The sequence below is a fragment of the Bombus huntii genome, chromosome 11 (assembly GCF_024542735.1).
Source record: "Bombus huntii isolate Logan2020A chromosome 11, iyBomHunt1.1, whole genome shotgun sequence".
Classification (NCBI taxonomy): Eukaryota; Metazoa; Arthropoda; class Insecta; order Hymenoptera; family Apidae; genus Bombus; species Bombus huntii.
Genome location: NC_066248.1, coordinates 5,856,524 through 5,883,083, shown reverse-complemented (window position 1 = coordinate 5,883,083; position 26,560 = coordinate 5,856,524). Strand labels below are relative to the sequence as shown.

The following is a 26,560-nucleotide window of genomic DNA, read 5'->3' as shown; positions in this document are numbered from 1 at the left end:
CTTAATGGAATTTATTGAACGATTACGAACTTCCTCCTATCGTTGTTGCTTGCTTCGTTGTTCGACTCGCTGAGAAACAGCCAGCAGGCAGATTACGATCGGACGAGTCTGGTTTGCTTCAGACCGATGGATACTTTCTGGTTATGAAAACGAGCAATCAGGAACCAACCGATCCTTCATATAGAAAGAGTATAATCTTTATTCTACAATTGGCTCTTTAGATTCTTCTATTTTTGCTCCCGTTACATCTACCGTTGCACGTATTGGCAGTCTTCGCGTTAACTTCGGCGGCGATCCTTACAAATGAGCATTTATCAATTTATAAACACATCTTATAGAAATCCTAAGCGCTAAAGTACAATATCTCGGTATACTATGAAGAAGGCACATCCGTCTCGTTCGACTTATACATCTGTCGTAATCTATCGCTTGAATCAGAACTAATATTAGCGATACAACCTACTAACTACGATAAACTACTTAATAGTAAAGTTATTATTGTCATTGCATATAATTATCGGCAGCGTTATATTATGCTGGCGAGCAATCCGAGAAATTGTGAGTCGTGCGATACGAACGTGAGCAATGAACGGTTCAAACGATTCTAACGTTGCTGTGAAACTCACGTCAGCGTTATCGTATTTCGTTTCGGTAAACCGCCTGATCTTTCCACGTAGCTTTCGAGACATTGGAAAAGGAAAACGTATCAAATATTCTTAAGAATATGTTCATCGATGTGCACTTCTAAATATTAAACTCTTCGCAGAATTTCGCTCGTAGATACGTATGTAGAAGCGCATTAGTCAATTTCGACTCGATAAACTCGACGGTAGATAGGATGAAAATCGGATGAACTCGAATATTCGAATCGTTTAACTCTTAAGTCGATTCTATTCGCAAATCTTTGTAACGATTTAATTATATAAACTACGCATGTATGTATATACTTGAATTTTGTATGAAAAATGAAAACGTTACTGTGAATAATCAGGAATGCCCCTGAAGTTTAATTTTGTCAACGAAGTTTTACATCGTTCGCGCTAACTTCGCTACAAAATATAACGTTATTCACGCTAACTTCGTTATGGCAATTGCACCAGTTAGAAATAGAGAAATACAAAAAGAAGAAAAGAAAAGAATATACGTAGACCACGTGTAACAGCGGTATAGTTACTTTAAAAAACTAATACGTAAAAGATATAAGAGCGCTGTTGGCAATCTGTATCCTTATAAATACTCTCGTGTTTATTTCTATAATTTCTAGAAAAACTTATACAGTCTCGTTCTATTATTATCTCAAAAAGTAACGATTTGTCCAATATCACGGTATTTCCGCTTCGTTTTTCTTAAACGATACGAATCGAAAGTAGCCCGGAATGTTACTCGAAGAAAACTTTATCGATACCATAAACGAATAATATAGTATTTGCTCCATCGGCGACGAAGCGTCGAACGTAAATTGACACACTTCCCCAAAAGGCACTTGTTCCATCACGATACGCGCAAATTAATACAAAAGGAATGTGTATGTGTAACACAAATAGGAATCGAGGAACACGATCGATGCGAGCATCGACGAATAACGGCAACTGATTTTGTCGAAGAGAAAGAGTTGATCGCGTTCGCTGTTTCAAATTCCATAGCAATCGTTCACGGTGTTGTTATCGTGCTCGACGACCGCGTCCCTAACCACAGGGTGGCGAACGCGATATCATTACGCAATATTAAAGATAATCGGCGAAACGCTTGCGCGTGTGAAATTCGGCTTACTATAATTTAACAGCGATAGACGACAACACGCGTACACGCATTGTCGAACCGAAAGCATCGCGCGTTATCGTCTACGTTACATATTCGTTCGATAACCTAACGCTAGTTTGTGCTATAAATGGTAAGAAACAATAGACGGCTACGATAACAGATTTGCGATATGTACCTGTTACTTTATGGCGAATTAGTTTCACTATTTCTGCGGGACGGCAAGTAATCTCTACGCGTTGATACATAGATCGAAAAGGAAGTGGCAAGATCTCGTTCCTGTCGCGTGTTCGATCAACATGTTCCTTCGTTACGAGCAAACTAACCGTCGATAGTACAAACGTTTTTCGAGAGACCGAAGGTGTCGCAAAAGGGATCACCCTGGGTCTTATCACAATGCAAAAGAGAAGATAGAAATATGGTCGGAGAGGGCGTAAGCATTAGATCTCGGTGTCCTTCGCGTATTTCTCGATCTCCGGGTAAATGGGTGACATCTCGAGTGTGCTGGGCGCTGATGGCACCGAGGTCGGTGACGCTCCGCTCGTCGAGCCGAGATTCAACTGACGGCACAGATCGTCCAGTACTTCGTTGAACATCATTATGTTCATGTTCTGTCCCAGCAGGTGAAGCAACAGGAAGTCGCCGACCTGCAAATTTACATATGTAGAAACAATGGATACGTTCTAGTCACGAAACGTATCGTAGATTGCGATTATCTTTCAAACCGGTTATTATCGAGAAACGTCTCCGAGAAAGAGTATCGCGTGGCTTTTCGTCTCGCCCCGATCCCATTCCCTCTGACGCTTAACAAGATATCTCAGATACCGTGAAACCGGACCGATCGAACGTTGTTTTGAAAATAAACGCTGTCATCTCGACCGCCTAATTAGAGTCATGCCAAACCGCAAGCGTATTTCCGATTGGCGATTACGACACTTTGCTCGTTGATTTAAATCGATGAACCTGGTTTACCTGTGTCTCTCTGATAAGTGCGCTCACGTTAGCCGACGTGCCGAACTTGAATCGTTTCTTGAGGATGGTCTCCCGGGTACTGGGTAGTAAGACCACCGCCATGCTATACAGCAGAGCGATACCGGACAATACCGCCAGGATTATGAACCAGAACCAGAGGAAGATGTAGATCTTCTCGTTGAGGATGTTGAGGGCGAGAACGCAGAGGGCGTCGAACTTTTGAATGGTCCCGGAAGCACCGAATTTGTGGAAGGTACATTTGGTTACCCGCGGGAACACTTCCACCATCGGGTCGGTGCGTTGTTCCTGATTCATATTGCTGAACTTGAGCACATCCGTACCATAGGAGAGGAAAGCTCCACCGAGGAACGTGTCGATGAAGAATATATTTCCAACCTGCAATCACACGATCCTCTGACGATTTTCGCTAACTTCTCGAGAAAGCACGCGAATGGAGCGTCTTTCCATTTATTGCTGCACGCGCGTCTCATCGAATACAAAAACTCGCAGCAAACGACAAACGTGTTTTCGCATTTTTGCGGCCGTATGATCTCGAAACACAGAGACACGTCCAAGCCGACCGCGTTATTAAAGAAAGCTCGAGTTCTTACGATCGCTCCATAAAGAGGAGCCTTTATCCGCGACACGGTACGCCACTTACCACGTTGACGAAGTTGAGAGCCTCGCAGAAGAAGTAGCCAGCCGCGTATGTGTTGTGCAGGTGCAACGTGTCGTAAACGTATTTGGCGAGACGTTGAGACTTGGCCTGTCGCTCGGACTTGTTATCGATCGAGGCTCCCCTCATGCCTTCGGATATCATTCTGACCTTGCCCTCTTCCCACTGCTTCCATATCCAATGAGGCATGTAGAACAGGATACCTTGGAAGAAGAGCATGAAGGGCACCCACTGATAGTACGAGTGATATCTCTTCTCCCCAAAGTCGCCGCCAAGACCAGGGTGAGCCACGTGAGTACCCACCGGTTTCGCGTTGTTGCGGGGCAACGTGAACGTGTACGTGATCCAGCAATACGTGTTTATCACGTTGTCCGGTACACCTCCGTCGCTTAGGCAGCTTATCGGATCACCTGCAAGCATCATCGTCGATTATTAGCTCGGAGCTCGATGTTCGTTGCTCTTCCCTCCATCTTTCATCCGATCTTTGGTCGGTTGTACTCGAGACAATGAAAGATGGAAAAGGAAGTTCCTTAGGAAGCTGTGGGAAATTGCCCACTCGGAAAGCAATGGCGTTTCGAATATCTCAAAGTCTCTGTCGTCTCTCGAGAATAGAACTGTAACGCCAACCGATTCTCGAAGAATCGATGCTTTAATCTACTCCAGCGACAATTGAGACGAGATTTTATTATTTTAATCATATTCCTTCGAACGCGAAAGTCTCCAAAATAATAAATTGCGTGAATATTCGCTTCTACTTCTAGGAAGGACACAGTTTCGGCCAGCTAGATCGAGCGAAGATGTTCGAATACGGTCGGACCGCGTGGAGATGGAGACGCGCGTTTTCCGAAACATCGCGCGAACCGGTGAGCGTCCTCGATCGCGAACGACCTCGTTAGACAACGACCGTGCATTATCCGTTTGATTATAAGCACAATTGCGCGTAAAATTATGCAACCAGCGATTCCCTGTCGGCGAGAACGTGGAACGATGATTGTGAACGAGCAGGATGAGAGAGGAGACTCGCTACGACACATGTGCGAAACATGTGCTGGTGCATCGCGCGCGGCAGCTGATAGGTTGTTCGCTAAACGAGTTGATAACGCACGATACCGTTGCGAATCTGGTCCGAGGGCCTCGTCGTCGGTGTGACGAGCAGCTGTGTCTGTAACCCGTGATCGACCCTCGTACGCTCTGTCCACCGATAAATAAGCACGCGCGTCCTGAAAACGGCCCGCTGCCACGCAACGTATCGGCTATTTATGCAACCGACGACGTTTCATCTGCGACCCATCGTCGTTGCTCGCATGGGTCAAGTAAGAGGATCGTTTTACCTCCTTAATTCACTTACGGATCGACCGATTGTCGGAAACAATCACGCGAGTGAGCACATTCGCTGTGTAGCTGGGTTCGACTGTCGCGTTACTGTTGCTTTTTAACTGATACACTTTTCAGCTGTTGCGATGCTACTGTTCGCGATACACTTTGCGTTTGGACTTTGCGCTTATATTTCTATTTTTTAGAATATGCCTAGAAACGGAACGCAAAGCTTTGGTTCGCTTGCTCAATTTTATAGCGGACACGCCTCACTTTCGATGCTTTATACGACTTATTATTCGATGTTTTCTACGTTTGCGAACAGCAGGCGCATTGCGCGCGTATCTTCGCATCTTCGAAGTATCCGCATACGCGTGAACATAGAAATTGCGATCAACGCGATTTCGCTGCTCGATGGTTGCATTAATTACGAAAGCAAAAGGATATGATACGCTCGAAAGTCCGAGTACGCGACTACGTTCGAATTCTCGAAATCTTCGCTTTGTTTCATCGGTTAAATCATCGTTACGAGGAACTCGAGCTTCGTTGGCCAAACCGTTAACGTATTCGTAGGAACGTTTCTTTCTTCTTCTTTTTTCCTGGTGCGCGTCTGCCAGGCGGTTAAAATCGTACTCGTAATTCCTGCACAATTCTCAATCGCCTTGGCTACCATTTAACACGTAGGACTACGACCATGTACGTACGACGAGTTGGAAAATTTCTCGCGAACCTGGCAACAACGCCGATGCTCCGACTCGACGAAAAGCTCGTTGCAAGCTCGTTTTTTCGTGGTTAGCCGCAAAAGTGCGGGAAGAAGAGTTGCTTACCTATCAGATTATTGGCAGAGACGATGATGCAACAGGCGAATAAAATAGCGCAGGTGATCCTGTAGTGCGCCCTGAACACCATGTTATCGATGATCGCCTTGTCCACCAAGTATCGTACCTTGACGAACCCGGCCACCGCCGAGACCAGCCCAAACACCGCCATTGCTCTCCTTGATCAACGTGTTCCTGGAAACCATCAAACCACATATTGGTCATGCACGACTGTCGATAATGTTGCACGCAGAGGTTATACGCTTCGCGATCCCGTACGCGTATATATTCGCTGCAGGACAAAAGAAGGATAATTGACTGAGTTGAAGTTAATTAATAGGAAAAAGCGATCACAGAAGAAGCGACAGGGAAAGCGTAAGAATCCTAGAAAAAGTGGTTACGATCTAAACTAAATTTTATTACGAGTCGCTACGATGATACAGATGACTGTCATCAACATGGTAAAAGAATGCGTTTTTAACACGTTTTGCCATTAACGCGTTCAATGCCAAGTCGATACACGTATCGACGCTATTCTTCTTTTTTTTTCTCTTTTCTTTCTTCCTCTTTCTTCCTCTGTAACAAAGATCGTCGTTTTCGATTCAGTTCGTCGCGAAAGCCAAGAATCCTATCGTTATCGTCATTCGCGATTATTTGACACATTCCTTTGTCTGTACGCAGCCCGCTGTAAGGAATTACGTTAATGCGATTGAACATTCGTATCGATGAAAATATTTCAGAAACACGTACGTCGAAACGACGGAAGATGGAATGCTCGTGGCGAACTGGTCGGTGGTTGGCAGAGCGCGATGTAATCGCGAACGACGCGGCTCTCTGTCATCGATACGACCACCAACGCTCGAGCATTTACATTCTTGTCGAGTAAGTCAGTTACACACGGTGAGTCAATGCTCTTGGGAACAGAGAACAGAGAACGCCAACGTGTTCGAGCTCGCGTGATTCCTAACAACGCAACGTGTATCTTGGCTTTATAATCGGCTGCAGTCTCGATGCCCTCGTCGCGATATTCCTGCAATTAACGTTAATAATAGGCTTGACGAATTTCGTTGGACGGGGGATCGCGAGATACCCGGCGATCAAATTGTCGTTTTCGCTACCGCTGAATAAAGAACAACCTTGGCAACTTTCAAGTCCAAGAGATTCTTTCGTCGACGCGTTCTTTGCGTCAGGTGACAAGAAAATTTTCCAAGCGTTCGTTTTGAAGGGGACTGCGAACGAAAGACGAAAAGAGGAGGAAACGTTACACGTTCAACGCTCCGATATCGTACGGGAAGACGGACAAAGCACGATTATGCAAGCTTCGATTACGCTTAAGGAGAATCGAAGGAAAGAAAGGGAGAAGATATAGATATTACGTTCTTAGGCTAGATACGTAATAAGAATGGAATGAAAGAAGAAACAGAAATATGCTAATTTGTCGCTAACTTTAACCAGGCTCGAACGACCGGTTTCGGAATTTTTATTTAAAATCCTACTTTCCTTGTTGTTCCTTTCGTTTTCATCCGACTAATCGGTATCTCGATTTTTCTTAATATAAGAATTTCCACGAAGATAGACGAATCACAATTGTACGATCGTAAATGAAATTTTCAAACTGGTCGTTTGGTCGGACCTTCGCATGTTCAGATCAGCGTTAAAATCTTAAAAAGCGTCTTCACAACGCTGCTCCGATCACAATCGAGAATCGAACGAAGAAATCGCGTTAGTTAGAACGGATATACAAGAACGTAGAACTGACGAGAAGAAACGCGAAGAAGACGAGCCGCGGAGCACGTTGATCGGATAAAACGATTACAGCGGCGATCGTATCGGCGAATTCTTGCGTTTCCGAACGCTGAACCGCTCGGCTGTTCGCGGAGTACCGGTAGCAAGGCCGGAAACGGCAGATGTACCGAGGATCGATATACACAGAGGTTCGTCGCAGCATGCTCTTCAGACCGTGGATTGTTCTCGCGGCGAAACAAAAGCTACTTTCGGCCCGAGAACAGTCACCGGTTACCGGGCTACTGCATTTTTGTCGTTGCCCTGAGAAACTTGCACCGGTGGTGCGAAAACGTGCGAAAAATCCGCCATTTAACGTTTGCCAAACGGTATGCACGTGGAGCACCGATGGTACACGCACCGAACGTATACGACAACTCGATCGGACGTGATACGCTCGTCATTTCTATCGCGTCCGTTCGAAGCCATTGCCCTCTCGAGTACGACGCGACATTTCCAACGAATAAAATTAAATTGAGCCGAGAATCGTGGCAGCGAAGGCGAACGGTTCAAGAAGCAGAGTTTGAATCGCGTATTTCGACTTTCGAGTTCGCGTCACGCTACAGCTGGTCGGATCTAAACGATTGAAACTCCAGCAACTTGAAATATTTTTACCGCAACGACTCGCTCCGCTCGAAAGACTCATTTTTAAGCTTCTGTCGCTTTGGTTGGCTCAGAGTATTCCCTCAAACTTTAGACCCAGTTGTTTAACTGCGAACTTCGAGGAAATGGTTGTTGCGTTAAGTTTCTCGCAGTGATCTAAGCGAACTCGACCGGGTATTTTCTCTTTTATTCTTCCATCAGGCGATGGTATTCTCGAACAGCGTGGAATTCGAGTAACTCGACAATCCGGGCCTTGAAAGGTATCGTTCGTTTGGTCTGCGAATTGTATATTTCCATTATAATTATATAATTATTTTTATTGTATGAAAATATAAAACACAGAAGATAGCAACAGAGTGACTCGCGCTCCTATGATCTTCGAATTGCCAATTGCCTTTGCGTTAACAAAAATTCCAGACAAACGTGCCGCACGACTGCGAACCAGTCTGCTTCGTGTTTCGAAGAAATTTCGCGCGTAATTAGCCGCAAGTTTTGCCTCGTTTGCGATTCGTGTAACATCCGTGTGCAATTTACGAGTCACATTGCTGCAGCTTTAAACAAGATCGTTCCACGTATGCTGCGAGCAGACGAGATCCGAGTAGCTAAACTAAAACAGCGGTCTCGTAGGGCGTAGGATATTTATTAGTCAATTAATTGACAACAGACGAGGCACGTGCGGTTGCAAAGGGTCAATCCGCAAGCGCTCAGACACTCGATTATCAAACTCTCTCTTCTTGCTGTGCAACGCGAATACTTTGATTTCGCCTTACGACGAAAAATTATCATCGTCCGGCGCTGTTTCTATTTGTCAAGGACAAATTACGAAGAACACGGTGCATCGTAAAGTTTGATCTCGCGAAGCATACTCAGCGGTGTAACATTAATCCTTCTATATACAACAGCTACGAAAAGTACTTACATTTCATCCTCGTCGTACGAAACCGTTGCGCTCGCACGAAAGCGTCGCTCGACGATTCGATACGCTGGAATCTGATAATCGACAGGTAAATTCTACGATAAGCGCAATTCGTATGCGAATAATTTTCGTAGCCAGTGTATGTTTCGCCACGATTTTTCCTGTTCGCCAGCGATCACAGATTTGTAAACGCCGTTGAACGATCTTCTTTGCGTACATTCGCAAGTGGCCACGCGTGTTCACGCGCGATCGCTAATATCCGTAAACGTTCGTTAGCGGCTAAAAGCATTTGCAAGCGCGTCGAAACGACGACCAACGTTCGCAACTATTCTCCAGCGATCGTAAGCAAGAGCACGTGCACGTTACCAACAGTATCGTGTGTAATTTCAGATCGTCGTATCTGCGGCTCCAAGGGATCCGTCATTTCTGCAAGCCGCGTATTATTATTCCTCCGCCGTGATGTCTTTCGATTAATCCTCGTGCGTTTTATCGCTACCACAGCACCACGCGTACGCGCTTCATTGACTTCCGTTTTCATCGTACGATCCATCAGTTCCAGGTCTTTTACGCGATTCCGCTCACGCGTTTTATATGCAAATAGTTCTTCGCGTTCCTCGAACTTGCCCACGCAGCATTCGAGGGTTTTCGCGACAACGGTTTTACAATTCCCTCTCCGCGCTTCTTCGAAACGTTCCCGGTTAACGAACATACAAGTCAAACCAGTTGCTCGCGGTTGTTTCTGGTGAAACGAGAGAAGGGGAAACGCGGCTCGCCGGAGCCGCAGTGGACACCGCTGACAACACGAGAAAACGCAACGCTTTCTACGTCCGCGACGATCGTCGCTCAAACAATTCGTTAGACCTTCCTTCTTTCCACTTAACGCATCGTCTATTTCGGTATTTCTACTTCTTCTTCTTCCTTTGCCCGACTCTGTCTATCTATCTATCGCGATCTTCCAGTTATTTGTACCGAGTTGCTTGAGTTTCCATTAAGGGGATATTCTGGTCTAGAAATTTGAAAAAATCGAAAATTTTGTTTTTCATATTTTCAAAGTTTAGACATTGAAGAATATTCGCTTGAAAGGATTTTTCAAAATTTCAATTATTTTATGTATTACAGCCATTTTTGTAATGCGGCATGAATAGTAGACGGTAGACGTTTTTTCGGATTGGCGTGCACGATATCTCAAGTTCTAACGAACCGATTTATTTTAAATTTGGTCTGAATATTCCTTATATACTCCTCTATCGTCCGCGCCACGCTCGGCTCAAAATCTTTAATATTACTATTTTTTAAACGTTCGGAATTGTCAAAGAAACGTGCGAAATAAGAAATTTTTGTTGAAACGGCCGTCAGTTTGTGAAAAAATGTTGTATTGACTTTTCCAAGGTTCGGACGATAGCGGCATCCATACTAATTAAGAATCCGTTCGCAGTTTTCGTCTCGGATGACCAGAAGGATTGATATCATGCACGCCACGACACCCCATTTTTTTTTGGCAGCACCCACTTTGCCAGCTCATAACTTTTTAAATATCGAGTTCTTTTTTTCAGTGAATTTTTTACGTAATCTCGAAATATCAATAAACAAATGCTAAAGAGAAGGATAGCAAAAATATTTTTTGTTTCGCTTGTACAGAGCTTCAAAAATCGCCCGAAATTCATGCCTCTAGACCAGAATACCCCATTAAAAGAATGATTTTTAAACGGTTTGCTGTTGCGTACTATGTACCTGAAATGTGTGCCGGAAAGTAAGCGACGACTCGTCCAGCACAGAGTACGTATGGCCGTTACGATACTGAATTTAAGTTGCAACGAAACGATTGTTTTATCTTTTAATTTCGTTGCTGACAGAGGCATGAAATATTGCCATTTTTCCTCGCGACGAATACGCTCGTCGAAAACGGCTAGCCGGTTAATAAATATTAGCTTGTCCGAAGAGTTTCTTTCCTTTTATGAGGAAACAATAGACGCAGAATATCTTTGCTTTCGTATTATTTTGTCGAATTTCGTACGATCCATTTTGCTCTGTTGAGATAAACACCGCGACATTTCACACACTTGGTTTCACGTTCGTACGAAGGTGCACCGTTGTGCAAAGAAAGACACTTTTCGGGCAACCGAATACGATTTACCGCGACTCCGTAGTCTCTGCCGATAAGAAAAGGCGAGAGAACCGATTCGCTGGAAAACGACTCGACGTGGACCGCGTCGCAGTCGAATTTCTCCTTTGCAAATATCTCTGTACAAATAAAAAATTCCTCTATATATTCCAAGCATATAACACGCGTTTAAAACGATACAGCGCGAACGATGCTCCATGCAAGTACCGTGACACACGGCGTATTCTCGAAGGAAATCAGCGGCTATGTAGCACGTTCCTCATCGACCACCGGCTTCAGTCTACTCTACTCCGTGTTGTACCTTTAATCGACGGGTGTCAGCTCTGTGATCGAAGGCACGTTTCGGAATCCCAAGCAACCGCGAGACGATGGTTTTTCAACGCGACGCAACTCTCGCCACCGCAACGACCGGCTAACTTCGTGTACGCGAATCACTGCTATCAGGTTACGGGCTAAGGGAACAGGTTTGCCATTGGTTTCTTATTTGGCGAAATATCGCGAAAGCCGGTCGGTCTTCTAGATTCTGCGTTTCTAGATTCTGCTATCTCTGTTCTATGTACATCATTCGCGATCATTAACCATTTGCATGATGGCTCTACTTAAGGAAACATTTGAAGGCATCAGCGGCGTTCAACTGACGACTGGTCCCCATCGCGTGGACCAAAAATCGCGTAATAATCCGCGCTTGGTGATAGAAGATAGTCGCAGCGCGCGGATTGATCCGCGCTTGGATGCAAATGAGTTAAGATCGCATCTTCCAGTACATTTTCGCTTTTCGTTGAAATCGCGCGCCAAACGCTCGTGTACTATTATTATTATTACGCAGTATAGTCGTATAGTCGCAGTACAGTATAGTATTACGCATCAGTAGTCGTGCTTCGAATGCCAATAGGCGTCCTCTTAACTCCGCCTACGATCCTCGAATCTTTACATTTCCATTTTCGTCTCGTCTTCGCGAACAAACAACATTTGTAACGTAACATCGTTTGGACGTCTCACGTAGAATCTGGACGAGAAATCACAGATAAGAATTCTCAGATATTTTGTAAGCTTTGGAAAATATAATTGGCCGGAGAACTCGGTTAAAGGTTCAGCATCCTCCGTTTTCTGGCGAACCAGTCGAGTGTACTTAGTTCCAGAGCCTTAGAAGTAATTGGCCTTAGAATCTCCCTCGTTGCAACATCTGTCCGTTCTGACGTACACAGCGTTACGATGATTCGGACAACATCGTCAGGGAAACGATATCTCTTAGAGAAATGAAACGTCGCGCTTCGTGATATATCTCGATCTCCTGTGGCTCTCGCTGAGAGGTACACGCTAACGTGCTAATTCATCGACGAGACGAAAAGCGTAGCCGCCTCTGCTATATCGCAGCAACTCGTTGGATCGTTCGTTGCTCGACAAGCTCGACGCTTCGACAAGCGTCTCTGTCACGCAGTCTGCCGTGTAACGTATACCGTGCGACTAAAAATCGAATTCGTTCGGCTCTCGTATCGGTCATATCATCCGCCGTAAACGAGTGTTCTTAATTTGCGCAGAATTTATGCGCCATGCCACACACACGAGAATCGATAATTGCGGCCGGAAGAACGTGACTTATGCGGCCGTACGGCGCGGCTAATGAAGGGTAATGTCGACTACGAGCCATAAAGTTAACCAGCATGGAGATTTACGCGCGTGCCGATCACCTTAACGAGGACAGGGAGGCTCTTTGGAAAAACGAACTCGAGAATTTCTTCTTTGCATTATGTACCGTGGTGTATCACACAGTGTACCGTAGCATAGTATATTGTATATTGCTGAACGACACTGCGGTTTCCGTTTCATCGTTGTCCAGTTGGCATATTCTTGCACGCTGACGTATACGCGTTGATGATGCAAATACGATTCCACGGATAGAGAAGAGAACGCCTGTCGTTCTTTTCGCCAGTTGTTCCCCGCGTTGCTTTTCTTTGCTTGTGCACGTTCGTACGCGAAAAAACGTTGGTCGAACAGCGGCGATACTTTGCGCGTACTTGACCCAAATGTAACTTCGATCGACGTTCGATTTTGCACAGAAAGGCGTGTCCATCGTATCGATAGTTCTCAAAGAGCTTTCGTGGTTCCTACATTTCGATACGCTTTTGCGTTATGAGTTCCACAAATTTTCGCTTTTCCGTACACACGTTCGCCTCTTCATTCAGAAGATTTTTAGCAAGAGAGCCAGTAGCAGAGAAGCCATAGTATGCTGAGTTTTAGTCGCGCTACTTTCAACGTTAGCCTTCAATAATTAAATATTAAAGAAATCGCCAGTTCGTGACCAAATTGTAGGAGAAATAGTTTCCTAAGATTTCGAAATAGTTTGACCATTCGACCAGAAAATACACTCGGCGTTACGTTATTTACCACAGATTACAGACCTTCCTCTAATTTCTTTCATCGCGTGCTAAAAATTCGTTTCCATCGAAACACCCATTGTACGGCACTGCATTCTGGTCGCGAGCTTTCTCAAACAGAGGCGATTAATTCGGTTAATGGGCGTGATCGAATACACCGTTCGAAGCTGGAATCGAGAACGAAATCTGAATCTGATTCGATGCTCGAGTCGTGGTACGTACGAAAGCTCCGACCAACAAAACGATCTTTGTTGGCGCGGCGGAATCGAGAGGAATACGCGCTGGAATGGGCCAGCGGAACGAGTTATGAAACAGACCGACTGGCATTTAGCCGGCCAGTGTTTCTACGACCACGAGACACAATTCCGTAATTTATTCGACGGCAGAAAGTGGTGCGTGCCTGGCCTATGAGAAAACTTTATTAAATGTTTATCGAGGTGCCACGGAAGGGAGGCAACCCGCAGCAACCCCTCATGCATTTTCATCAGCTCGAATACCAGGCACAAAGATCCTCGACCTTCATTAATTACGTTCCCTACCGAGTATCTTCAGAACGAAATCAGCCCGCCTTATACCGATCTTGGTATCCAACGAATGGTATTTTCACACGATTTTCTTTCATTCGCCGTGCAAACGTCTTCCTTCGTTCGATTTTCTTTCGTTGCTAGGGTCAGCTCGCCTTCGCCCAGGATACGGCATTTAAGTCAATTAATGACAACGACGTTCCAACGTGAACAATTCTTCAAGAGGAAGAACGTTAGCAGATACAGGAAACTACTTTTGACGTGTCTATGGAATATCGATGGTATTTCTGTTTTATTCTTGCCGCGAGGTATTTCGCGATCCTTCGCGATCGATCGTTCTCATCGTGCTTTCCTATCGTGAAAAATCTCCACCAATTTCAGGCAAATACGTTAAAAATACAGAACCGTACGCGTAATATCTCTCGCTTCAATCGTGTAAACCGTTCTAACTGGCTGGGGACGTTCAAAGTCCTCTCGGTTGAACCGACATCAAAATACCGATAAAAAGTCCGAGTATTACAACGGAATTAAGCAGAGAGTTCTCGTCATTGAGGAAACTTATTCGTTCTCGTCGAACCAAATACCTGCAAACGAACCGTCGAATCTTTCGACTGATCTTTCCAATTCCTAATTCGAAGCAAAGATCGTGTCGTCGTCGTACTTGACGAACCACCGTACTGATGGCAAAATCTATCTAAAAAACGAGAGATAGCTAACGGTTTCTGTCGGCATCGAACGAGTGTCGGTTGCATGGCGTAGGCAGCGCGTGCACGTTTTTCGCGCGACGTAAGGACGAGTCGTGTGGCTGGCCGCGGAAAGCGGCTGCATTTACAGTTAGCTGTTGCGCTTACGTTCGCGGTAACCACGCCTCGGAACTTTTAAAACCGACTCGATTGTCCGATGGTGGTTCGACTTTGCTGCAGGCGATCGATCGACTCGATCTGACCGAGTTAGAAACTTGCAGCCGATGTTGGCTGGTCGACCATCGATCGTATGAAATCAGAGCGCACGTGAATCCTTCGATGGGAAAAGCTCGATGATTTTGCTGGAACTTCGTCGTAGCGCCAAGTCTCACGGCAGGATGCGACGTCTGTTACTTTCTCGATAACAGCGCGTTTAAATGGTAAGAAGAGGAACGAAGTAAAAGGAAGGAGAATCTAGCCGTGCAGTGTACGTCGTTGGTGTACGTGCAGACCTCATGGCAAACACGGGAACCCTCTCAGTCGTGAAATTACTCGGCAAATACGCCGTATCGTCCAAGGAACAAAGTTTTCTTCGCTGAATTCTCTCGCGCGATAATTCGGTACATCGCTGGTGGCGTTGACGGATCGACGACCGAAGGAATTGGAAGTTTCAGGTTGCTTCCCTTCGCGATTTTATAATTTCTCGTTAAATAGGACAATCGTATAACTGGTGATTCGTAAGGTTTAGTCGTCGAATTTTAATCTCTTCGTTTACCAAACTGGTTGCTGTAATACCACTAACTCTATAATTTCATTAATAATATCAGCTTGATCGCGCAACAGAGTGCCGTTCTATGTGTTTCTTCTCGTTTCTAATTATCATCGCCCCTTATACACGAAAATTGAAAATTCTCAGCAGAGAAACTGGAGACAGCAGGTCGATAGCGTGATAATTTGCTACGGAAGGTAAATCGTTGGCAAGCCACGCTTTCACGAGTGTTTTACCGTAAGGTTGCTCTACGCGGAGATACGTAGCATACGTATTAGCCTGATAGGATAGCAGCCGAGGACAGTTCGTTCGTTTCTTAATCCGAAAACCGAAAGAACTAAACGTATCGAACTGTACCTGCAATGTGTACCTTTCGTACGAAAAACATCTGCAAACAGCCCACGCAATTCTATACGAAAGCTGAGTACTCGATCGAAATGCCCTTGCCTGTTATCTCGCAAGCAAAGAAGAGCCAAGTTCTGTAATTTTCCTAAGCCTAAGTTCTGTCAGTTCGTACCGCCGTTGTTTCTCCTCGTTCTATCCAAAATATGGTGTCGTTGTTTCGTAACGCACTACGATAGAATTGTACTTTAAAGGATAAAGAAAACGCCGGGCAACTTCAAACACAACAATATACACGCGCGTACTTTGAAAGAGGACAGGATATTATTCAAACTGTAAACCATCGACATTTATCTTACGCGTATATGTACGTTCGTGTAGAACTAATATACAATCGTCGAAGGATGTTGGGCCTACGTCGGTGACTCGAACGCCTGTTCGCCTAGTATCCGCGCCTCCACAGGAAGATCACGATGACTCGCAAAGTAGCGTAAAGAAGGATCGCTCAGCAGCCTATCGTATCTGTGTTATCGCTGACGAACAATGTCGTTAGAGTGAAGGGCGCCTGCCTCGTCATCGAGTGAAAGGTGAATACCGACTCGATTATTATAGCAGCGACGAAAAAATCCAGCCTAACGAGATCTGAATCGCCAAGCCTGTTGCAGTTTACGCGGTCGATGAAATTTTTCAACCACGATCATTCGATTGATAACACGACGACAAGCGTAATTTTCGCCATCGAGATAACCGTGAGAACGACGCGAAATGGTTGACCGCTGTTGTAAAACGAGGTGGGAAAGAAAAACGGGAAACAATGCCAGCGAATCGTTTCTACGATGAAACGATCTGTTTCGTTCAAGCGATATTTTCCGGCGCATCATCGCCGTTCCGGAAGTATAATATCTCTCGTGCGATTAACGTTGAATCGTCTCGCTGTTCTCCAGAAACGAGGCGATGCGCCAAAGAAACGAGTCCACCGTATATTACGTTTCATAGCACGTCGTTTGGTAGAAAGAGGGTTGCCACGAACCAATATACTCGCTCGCTGCATAACGCTATGCGAGTTGCTATTCTTTCACCACGATTACGCTCGTGCGTAAATATTTCCGATAGGTTGCAATTTTACGAAGCTTTCACTTACAATTTCCAGTTACAACGCGCCTGTATGTTTACGTTCTCGATTATCAGACATCACGGTTGCTTATGAAATTTCATAGTTTCATGAACGCGATTAAAGAACCCGGATAGAGATTCGTTCCGTCCAAGAAATACTACGCGTACTCCGCACCCTTGCGCTTTCAAATTTACTACGAACGCGCGAACATTTCGCAGTCCATTGATCGCTGTTATTAAATATCCTCGATATTTCATATTTTTATCCTTCTTTTATACATCGTCTCTAATTTGCTCGTTAAACGTTAAACGATAGCGTAAAATTCGAAGTTTTAAGCTCTCCACTGACGCTACAGATCGCAGATTCGTTCGATCCTCCGGGTCTCGGATTCCGGATAAACCAGTTTTGCGACAAACGCGCCAGACACTCCGCGCGAAACGCTCAGCCGTGTGTCTTTGATGCATTGTAGCTCTTTCGAACCAGGTTAACAGCCGCTTTCTCGCCGATATTTTTCATCGACTGACCGCGACACACCGTACAACCGCCACCATCCTTCCGTCATCGCTCGTTTATCAACAAACGTGTTTGGTTTAACAAACGTACGAAAGGACCAGCCTAAATCCCTCCCACGTACGATACAAGTCAGCTTGTTGAAACGAGATTTCGGTCGACGTCGTTGAAATCTATTTGCGACGATTCGCGAAAATGTTTGAACGCTTATCATAGAAAACGTATTATATGCGTAACACGTGTCTTGTATGAAACTTTCTGAACATCGGTCAGCACCGTGATACGATAAATGTGTATATTGGTAAAATTTAAAAGCAATTCCAAAGACGTATATAGAAGTTATAAATCTTGCTAAGTAATATACAGCGCGAATAATGATCTTAAATATGCAATTATCGTTACAGACGAGTCGCCTAAGAACTATGGCTTGTCTGTATTCTCAGATTATTTTCAAACATTACCGATAATAATCAACCGCCATATCTCGTTACAGTACTATTGAAATTTCAGAATATTCCGTGCAACACGCGCCATACATCTTCAACGAGTTCCTACAAGCGTTCAAATACTTTCGTGAGTGTTCAAACATTTCGTACAATACTCGTACAATATTCGCGTTAAAGATTCTCTTACGATAATATTCGAGTCTCTTAGACTCGTCAAAATTCGTGGAAAATTGCAAGATTGAAACGGAAAAATCAGAAACTCGCAGAGGATTCGATCTCGTTCGCTCCTCTCGTAATTATCGTTACATTTAAGAAACGAACAAGACGAGCTACTGTAGTTGACTAATCGCGTGCACGAAAAGCAACGAGAAACAAGAGAAATTGGTGAACTTTCACTACGCAAACTGCCGTTAGACCGTTTGTCCCTCGATGGATTAAGATAAACGAAATTCCACTCGTTTAACACCAAACGACGGAAATCTATGCACGAGATTTCGGCTGTGGCGCGTTTCTTCGAAACAATATCTGGGAAACTGAGTTATCTTCGTCCAAGTTCCAACAAAACGTGGTTAAACTCGGATCTCCTATGTACACAGGCGTCGGTTTACCGCCGGTCTCTGCAGACCGGCTAAGAGATAATGTCGTGTATTTACGGACCTTCGTATGCAAGCGTTCCATCGTTCTTTAACGAGTTTTTATCTTGCGGTGAAACCTGGAAGCGTATCGCCGACGACCAAATTCAGTGTCGGTCGTGCGGCCAACAATAAATTAGATTTTCAGTTCGTCGACGATACCGCAGCTCTTTTCGACGATTTTGCCCTCGATTTAACGCATTCGCCGCTACTCGCTCATAGGATGCGCCATCTAAAACCTCGTTATTACGCTCTCATTGTCAGTGATAAACCATTTCTATCTATATACAATTCTATCTATACAATCTATCTATATACAATTATAACTACGATATAGCATACTAGAAATATAATATAATATAATATATAGTATATAATAATACTCGCGAAATTGTCGGATTTTTTCCATTTCAAATTTGTTTATTTATTGCAATTATTGCATCTTGTCTATCCTTTTGGGCTTTGGAAGATTCGATGAGGGGAGGATAAAACAGCAAGCAACGAGCTTTCGAAACTAACATCATTAGCCGAACTAACGATGTTTATGATAAAAACGCAGCACCGCAGGGAATATTTTATTTTATCGTTATATTTCAGTAACGACGAGTGCGTCAAGCAATGCCGCTTTAGAGTAATTTTCGAGTCTGTCCTTGCTTCAATCGAGTGAAACTCGACGAGGTCGAAACGATCGATGGATAATAGCAATTTGGAGGGATACGGTTGGAAAGATTGGGGGAAAACTCGAGCCGATTCCCAAGCACCATTGTTCACGATTGACCTGCGCCGTTTACGATTTTCCTTTCTAGTGGCCAATTTCCAGAGAGCTTCTTCCTCTCTTGCTTGAAAATATCCAATCGATGGAATTAAACGTACGCGACGGTTTCATCTCGGCGAATGGTAATTAACGTTGGAAAGGACAGCGCTCAACAAATTGGTGACGATCGAGCGACCTTAATAAGTCGCGTATACGGGTAGATCGTGCGGCAAATAATTTGTTCGAACGGCACGTGGCCGTCGATGAAAATGACATAGTAGTCGCGTTTTGAAAGGTTACCGCGTATGTACGCTTGGTACAGCCCAACTTATGCCATCCGGTATGTAAGTAAACGTAAACAAAGTTCATTCGGTTCGCTTGATTTGCGTGCCTGTTACGAGTACACGATAAGCCAACGTCTTTCGCTTCGATGCTCCAATCGAGATAAAAATTATCTGCTTGTTTCTTACAAAATATGTATGTACGATACGCCGCAGTACGAAATTCGAGCTCGTAGTAAACCTTTCTCTCTCTCTCTTTCTCTCTCTCTCTCTCTGAATCGTTGCAAAATGTATCGAAAATGTAATTCATCCACCACCAGTTTCAACCACTGTGTATAACGTTGTAAACAAAAGAAAAGAAAAGAAAAAGAGAAAAGAAAGAGAAGAGAAGAAAAGAAAATAAAGAAACGATCGCAACTTAGAGCAATACCTTTTCCGATCGAGCACTGCCGGCTGCAAGCCGTTTCCGATAATCCACGCCGAAAACCGACTAAATCCGTTCGATTCCGTGGTTGTTTTGTTTTCCCACGGGCCAATAGCGCGGCAATCTTGCGCTTATTCGCGAGGCGTCGCTTTCCTCGAAACCTTCCTTCGGGACGTATCGGATCCTCCTCCCTGTGACTTCTTCCTCCCTTCCTTTTCTTTGCCACCGTCTTCCAAGGACGGTTTCCAGCGAGCAACCACCGATTCCTTTTTTCAATTCACCTCACACCGAAGATCACCGAGTTTGACCGTGGACCGCGCGACTCGAATTCGCTTTGACCCTCGTTGACGTGCTACTCGAAGAGTAAAGCGAGAGAGAAGAGAAACAGAGGGGAAGGATAGGAATTGATGAACAACGTCGCGTCGTTTCGAGAGAGTTAATGTCTAACGCGGCACGGTAAGACTCGCTCTCTTTCTCTCTCCCTCCCTCTTGGCTGCGTCGGATGTCGCACGAGCTCGGCTCGTATATTTTGGAGATAGTTTCTTTCGACAGGCTTGGGACGAGGCCGCGTAACGCACCAACGGGGCCCGGCGTGCGAACAGCAACTGAAGCGAGAGTCAGGGACTCGTTCTGGGCCCCACCGCTCCCCGCCATCTTGCCTCGCCAAGTTCCAAGCGTGGGGGCGACTCTATCAGGTGCGTACAGTCGCCTTTGGAAATCACCAACGCGACCACGATTCACCGTGAATCGGTTGCATCGCTCATCGTTGTTCTTCTCTTTTCTTCTTCTTCTTCTGCGTGTCAACTTCTGATTCTTCCGGATTGTCCGTCTTCCTAGACATTTCGTAGAGCGTAACGACGACTATCGCGCGAATTTTATCGCGTAACGAAAGGGTGACGAATCGTGAAACCGCGAACGTCATCTCGCCAAGTTTACTCTTCCGCCGTCGTTGATATTTCATTTTCAGTACGCGGCTTATTATTCTGGTTACCCTATTGTTGTATAACGATATTATATCCTACGATAGATTCGGGAAATTCATTTTAGAAATTTGAATTTGAATTTGAATTTATTGTTAGCATACAGAGGAGCGTTACACGACTTATTTCTAATAATTTTCTTATTAAATCTTGTTAATTTATCAATCGAAGGATAAATCGCTGTATTGGATACGATAGAAGCATCGAATATCAAGATCGATACGACGAATGATAAATGTAACTTTGAACACGGATGTGAGACTTTTAAAAAAGGAAAGGCACTATGTAATGGATATTTATATGATAGGAATCTGTTACTAGGTAATCTTTGTAGTTATGCGAGTTTTCGTTGCTGGATTTCAAAGTTGCTCGCTTCGTGTGGGTTCGGGTTTAAATTTTCGATTCGTATCATGTGTCTGTAAAGAGCAACCGCAACCACAGCATCTGTGAAGAGAGATGAGACGAACGCTTCTTTCTCTATCCGTAGAGCTCAAGGTTTTCAGCTCGGTGAATACGCGGTGTATAACCATGCCGGGAACCTGTTCCCCTGGCAAAGGAGGCTCACTTCGGCTCTTTAAAGCCTCTCCTCGCGCGTCTTCCCCTTTCGTCCTCCTTTCTCTTTTGCCTCTTCGATTTTTGACTTTACAGCGTAAGATCATATATTCAACGAACATAGCCTACAATTTATAGTAACTCTAATCAATTTTCTATATACCATTTACCTATAATTTCTTTCTATCTTTAGAAAATAAAGAAGCTAATTTATATTAGAAACTATATAATAATATTTATAAAATTACGTTCATTTGGATTAGAGAAATTGCTTCAAAGCACGTGCGAACAAACGTCCTTTAACGGGCATAAAATCTGCACAACTTGGTTTAGTAAATTTCTGATGTAACGTCGATGATGTCCATGTAGTCGCTATGCTCGTGTATGCGTGCGAGTAACGGTTCCATGCAATGACCGCAGACAGGATTTCTTCCTTGGCGTCTTCTCAAAATTTTGACGTCGCTAGTTAGACAGTGTGACAGTGTGAGATGCTCGAGCGTGTTAGGTCGAACGTAGACGAGAAATAAATCATTCGACCGAACGTATTTCATTTATTTAATTACCGTATGTCAGTAGTAGTTAACTTACTTTCCAAGTTGAGCATGTATCGAGCAAACGGCTCGTTATTATCCGTGTTGTAGTAATTATTATTATTTCTAATGAGCGTGCCTGAAGGCTCGTATGCACTGCCCTCTACGCAACTCTCTTTCTCTTTTCTCCATGGCCCTCTTCGTTCCTTCGTTTCGATGTATTCTGCTTCCTTGTTGGGGTAACGCGGTGGTACGGGATGAAACTCCAGGCCACATAACCGCGCTCCCCTCACGTCTTTCGTTTCAGGGTTTCCCAATCCTTCGGATTCTTCGAATCTGCCTTCTTAGTTGTGCACATTGCACAGATTACCAAGTTCTAAATATAAATCACAGCCATCAAGCGTTATTGGAATAATTAACTTTTTTTGTAGAATGGATTTGCTTCTGTGAAATAGTATATGTTACATCATATTCTGATTCTTCAATTAACGTTTCGTGACACATGGATTACTGAAGTAAATGAACCTGAAATAATTTCAATAAATAATACTAATCTTAAGAAATCATTCCCGTGTATGTATTTGAAACATCGAGAGGTTATGCACCTTTGACACGAGTTACTATCGATAATCGGGTGTTTCGTATTGGATAAGAAATATTTTATCACCGACTCTCTAATCTTACCTAGCAAGAAATGAGCACAATGCAAGCAGGAACGTAAAAGAGAGGGGGGAGAAAGTGACATTTTTCGAAGTGTACCCAAGTGGTGGAGAAAAGGTTCCCGAAGGTTGGGAAACGCTGCCTCTATTCCCCGTAAGGCATTCTTTTTCTTTTTGCCTTTGCCTCGGCGTAGCACGGTGCTGGCGTTGTTCTACTCGGGCCCAGGGCTGTACGATGAGAGGTAGCGCATCGTGAAGGGAAAAAGCGCTTAGGTAGAGGGGAGTTCCATGGTTCGCGGCTACCGACGTGCGGCTACTTCGCTGAAAGAAATTTAATGAATGGCAACGATCGTCCAACTTAATAAGCGTACACCTGGTATCGATACTTCTTTTTACCCACTTTCTAAGAGATAACGCGTACCATTTGAATCCTACCGTGGTCTTAACCTACTCTACATGTCATACGACCCCTTCCATTCCTCCATGTTGACCATTGTGCTTGACTGACGTAACTTTTCAAGAACACAATTGGAATATTAAATATTAGGACATTTACTCACTAGGTATATTTATTTGGTAAAGTCCAACAAATTTTACTTTATCTAATAGTTTACATTATCTGCGAGGTAAGTATGATACAAATGAAACGATAGATTTGTAGTAAAAATAAAAGAAAAGCATTCAGTTTGTACTAAATATCATTAGGACTATTTTAGGCAACAGCAACAAATTTGACAATGAAACAAATGTTCTGGAAATCAATTTTACAAATTACAAGTTATTCGATTAATCCCATTTAACGTAAAACTGCAGATTTGTAAAAAGGGAGCCTATAACCTACAATTCGTAAATTCACTATTATCGTTAGTTGATAACTATTGTGCAAGAGGGCTCTAGCGTCCCGATAAATACCAATGACCGGCTATGTATGCACTCGATCAACAAACATACATTGTATTAGGACAATGAGTAAGAAAAGTTCCATTCTCCGGTCATTGTAAACGGACATAAAGGCTCGAAGAAATATGTATGTTCGTCGTAATCAGACGTGGAAACAACGACTTTCAACGACGAAAAACTGAAAGGTTCGCGGCTAATCGCGCTTAATCGCGCGTCATTTGATCTAATTGAGATCGTGACGGCGTGGGGATTTGGCCCTGACATCTATTAGTACTACTACCACTGCCTATCTTCTGCTGGAGCCAGCGGAGAGACCTACACGGCACGGAACTGCAACTGCACTCGGGCGGCCACGAGTCGCCAGGGCGTTCATTGTGGAGTAACTCGATGCACGAACTGTGTTTCTGTGTGCGTGTACCCTCGGGCGAACCAGACGCGGCGTTCGTCTTCCCACGAACCCTTTGCTATACGTACGAGTCTCGTTACTCGTTCCGGGATCAGGAAACACTCCTATTAAGGCCGTTTTACACGGACGCGAGAACTCACACCGCACAAATTACGGGTACGATTTCCACGGATTTTGTTTCCACACGATCCTCATTTTTTGATTGTAATGGAACCGTGAATGGTCCTTTTTTCTGCAGTTTTAAGAAATAATGACGTTATTTGTATAAAATCTTTCTCCGAATTGCTAGAATTACTTTATATCTTCAAAAGAATTCAAAATCAATGACTTGAGAAATGTTTCTTTATCCTAAACATTCCCTGTATTTCTGATGTCAGATCCGAGAAATAAGCACTATCAGCTTCTTATAGGAAATGGAATATAGGAATTTAGGAATATAGGAATATAGGAATTTAAGGCGTAAAATTTATAGTGAAACCTATCTGATCGTATAAAATTGGGTTGAAGGATTAGTTAAACAAAGGATTAGTTAAAGACTTCCTTTATTTCTCTGAGTGATAAATGAAGTTGTACTTGAAATTTACAAAGCACAGTGAAAAAGTTTGCGAGAAACCTTCTAACAGCTAGAGCTTCCTTATGATCAAAAATAATTCTCGTTTGAGCAGTGATGTGAAAAAAAGTGGAGCTAATTGGTCGGTATAAAGCGAGAGGAATAAGGTGGAATATAAAGACAGCGCACGGAACGGTGCGAGGCGAACGAAGGCTAATAATTGATTGTCAGTTTGAAGCAGAAACGGGAGTCCACCAACTCGCAGCAGCACCGACGTAATTACAGCGTTTAAAGCTACCGAATGGTTACTGAACTCCGCAAAGGATACCTCGCAGCTGAAAAGTTCACCACCTCGACTTGCAACAGTATCTCTCTCTCTCTCTCTCTCTCTCTCTCTCTCCCTCTCTCTCTGTTATTGTCGGTACGAAATCTTCTCTTTTTCTTGAGACATCGATTTTTCAAATTATCTGGAGACTCCAGAGGGATTAGCTCGACGTTTACGCGTGTCTGAATTAGCCCGAGCCACGAACTGTCTTAAACTTGCGAACACGCGCCATCTATTTTAATAATTCTCAACCAATGAAACTTTCAGTATCTCCTAGAACTGTACTTCCATTTCTTACGTCTGTTTTAAGGGGAATTGAAAAAGATCGATGGTCCAAAGGAAACTTCGTATTGCGATAATAGTAATATGTATTATTTATCAACACTGGAGTATAATTTATGAATTATAATTTACGACTTGTAAAATGTCATTAATATGACTCAGCTGCCCGAATGCTTCTAAATAATACAATACGTAATGTATAATAAGCTCTAACTTTTTACTGGAATATTTCTTTGCTCGCTTATTCATCGATAATCAATTTGAACATCGCATACTTTCCAGTCTGTCGTTATCACCATTCGATCACCTACATTTCGATACACGTCACACAATCCAAGAACCAATGCTACGGATCAGAAGTTCCATGAAATCTGTCATGCGTGAAATCGTCTCTACGAGGCGGTATTTCACACGGCTGTAAATCGACACTTTTGGATCCCCGCGATGGCCGATGCGCGGCCATTGGCCGAACGAATTCGTCATCCAAAGTAATCGAGATCTCTCGAGACGAAGAGAAAGCAGCGAAGGAGGAAGGCTCGTCCGCCGTTTCTCGAGCTAGACGGCTTGATTCTCGCGGTGAACCGAACGTCGCCGCCTGCAGGGAATATATCCGATATCTTTGGAATGGGACATAGGTCCGAACGACGTGGCAGACATTGCCTGTACCTGTCTCCACGCATCGAACTCTGCCTGCTCACCTGCATTCCATCAAGCGAGGCCCGAGGGGGGACCTTTCAGGATAGCCAGGACCGTATAGCGTCGGCGGATCGTGAAACGCCCCATCGATGTTCGCTATCGACGCTTACGTTGAGTTCGTGCGATTAGTTAGGTCAAGTAATGAAATCTACACGATGACGCGTTGGATTTTTATCTTTCATATTTCTTGATAAAATGACTTTTCTAGAAAGTTAAAGTTAAAGTAAGTTATCGTCGTTTGGAATAAGGACACCTCTGGTGAAAAAGAGATAAAAGAAGGTAATTCTGATAACAGCGAACGTATTAACAGCGAAATAAATACGACGTTCTCCTAGTTTAGAGATGCGAAGGTTTGAAAATTTGTTTCGTCGATCGACTTGAACCAGTGGGTGGAAAAATTGCGGCCTTACCTGGCGAGTTGGCGAGGGCGTAGGACGCTTTACCGAATCAGCAGGATCAGTAACGTAGCCGCGTGGAGAACGAGGAGTAGGGTACAGGCACGAGACAAAGCGAGAAGCAAAAGCAACGCTCCCTCGATTTAATTTTCTCGATCCGTCCAAAATCTATTCGGAATTCGCTGTTATGTACCTATACGTGTTCGAACGGAGCGTTAATTATCGCTTCAACAGCATCGACGTCGCGCGTCTTTTTCACCGCAAGTATCTTCGTTTTAAATAACGACGGCTGTCTCGACCAGTTTCTTTGACTCTCTTATACAAGTCATCTTATCAGGACACACGAGAAACAAAAATACAATAGTCACGATAGTATCAAACTTGAGTAATTGCTTGCTTCTAGCTGAAGAACTTTTGATTTTTGCATCGCGGAAAGAAGTTACGAACGGTCACGGTGTTAGCGTAACTTC

At 44.1% G+C, this 26,560-nt stretch overlaps 2 protein-coding genes across 3 annotated transcripts in view; one reads left to right on the top strand and one right to left on the bottom strand.

Moving 5' to 3' along the window:
• The window catches only part of LOC126871130 (dedicator of cytokinesis protein 3), a 55,210-nt gene that overhangs the window by 18,774 nt on the left and 9,876 nt on the right, over positions 1–26,560 (top strand). The gene's annotated exons all lie outside the window — the stretch shown is intronic.
• On the bottom strand, positions 176–20,430 carry LOC126871137 (innexin inx3). The gene is made up of 5 exons (XM_050629605.1): positions 19,822–20,430; positions 5,548–5,733; positions 3,392–3,816; positions 2,731–3,126; positions 176–2,405 (listed from the first exon to the last, which is right to left on the bottom strand). Exons 2-5 carry the CDS (start codon positions 5,708–5,710, stop codon positions 2,199–2,201), a joined length of 1,191 nt encoding a protein of 396 aa, XP_050485562.1. The 5' UTR covers positions 5,711–5,733; positions 19,822–20,430; the 3' UTR covers positions 176–2,198.

What these genes read in the sequence shown, in the direction of transcription:
- LOC126871137 (XM_050629605.1), bottom strand. Translation starts at nt 5,710, where the DNA reads ATGGCGGTGTTTGGGCTGGTCTCGGCGGTGGCCGGGTTCGTCAAGGTA. An exon ending in CTCTGCCAATAATCTGATAG is followed by an intron (nt 3,817 to 5,547) that starts GTAAGCAACTCT and finishes TGATGCTTGCAG; the next exon opens with GTGATCCGATAAGCTGCCTA. An exon ending in CTCTCAACTTCGTCAACGTG is followed by an intron (nt 3,127 to 3,391) that starts GTAAGTGGCGTA and finishes GTGTGATTGCAG; the next exon opens with GTTGGAAATATATTCTTCAT.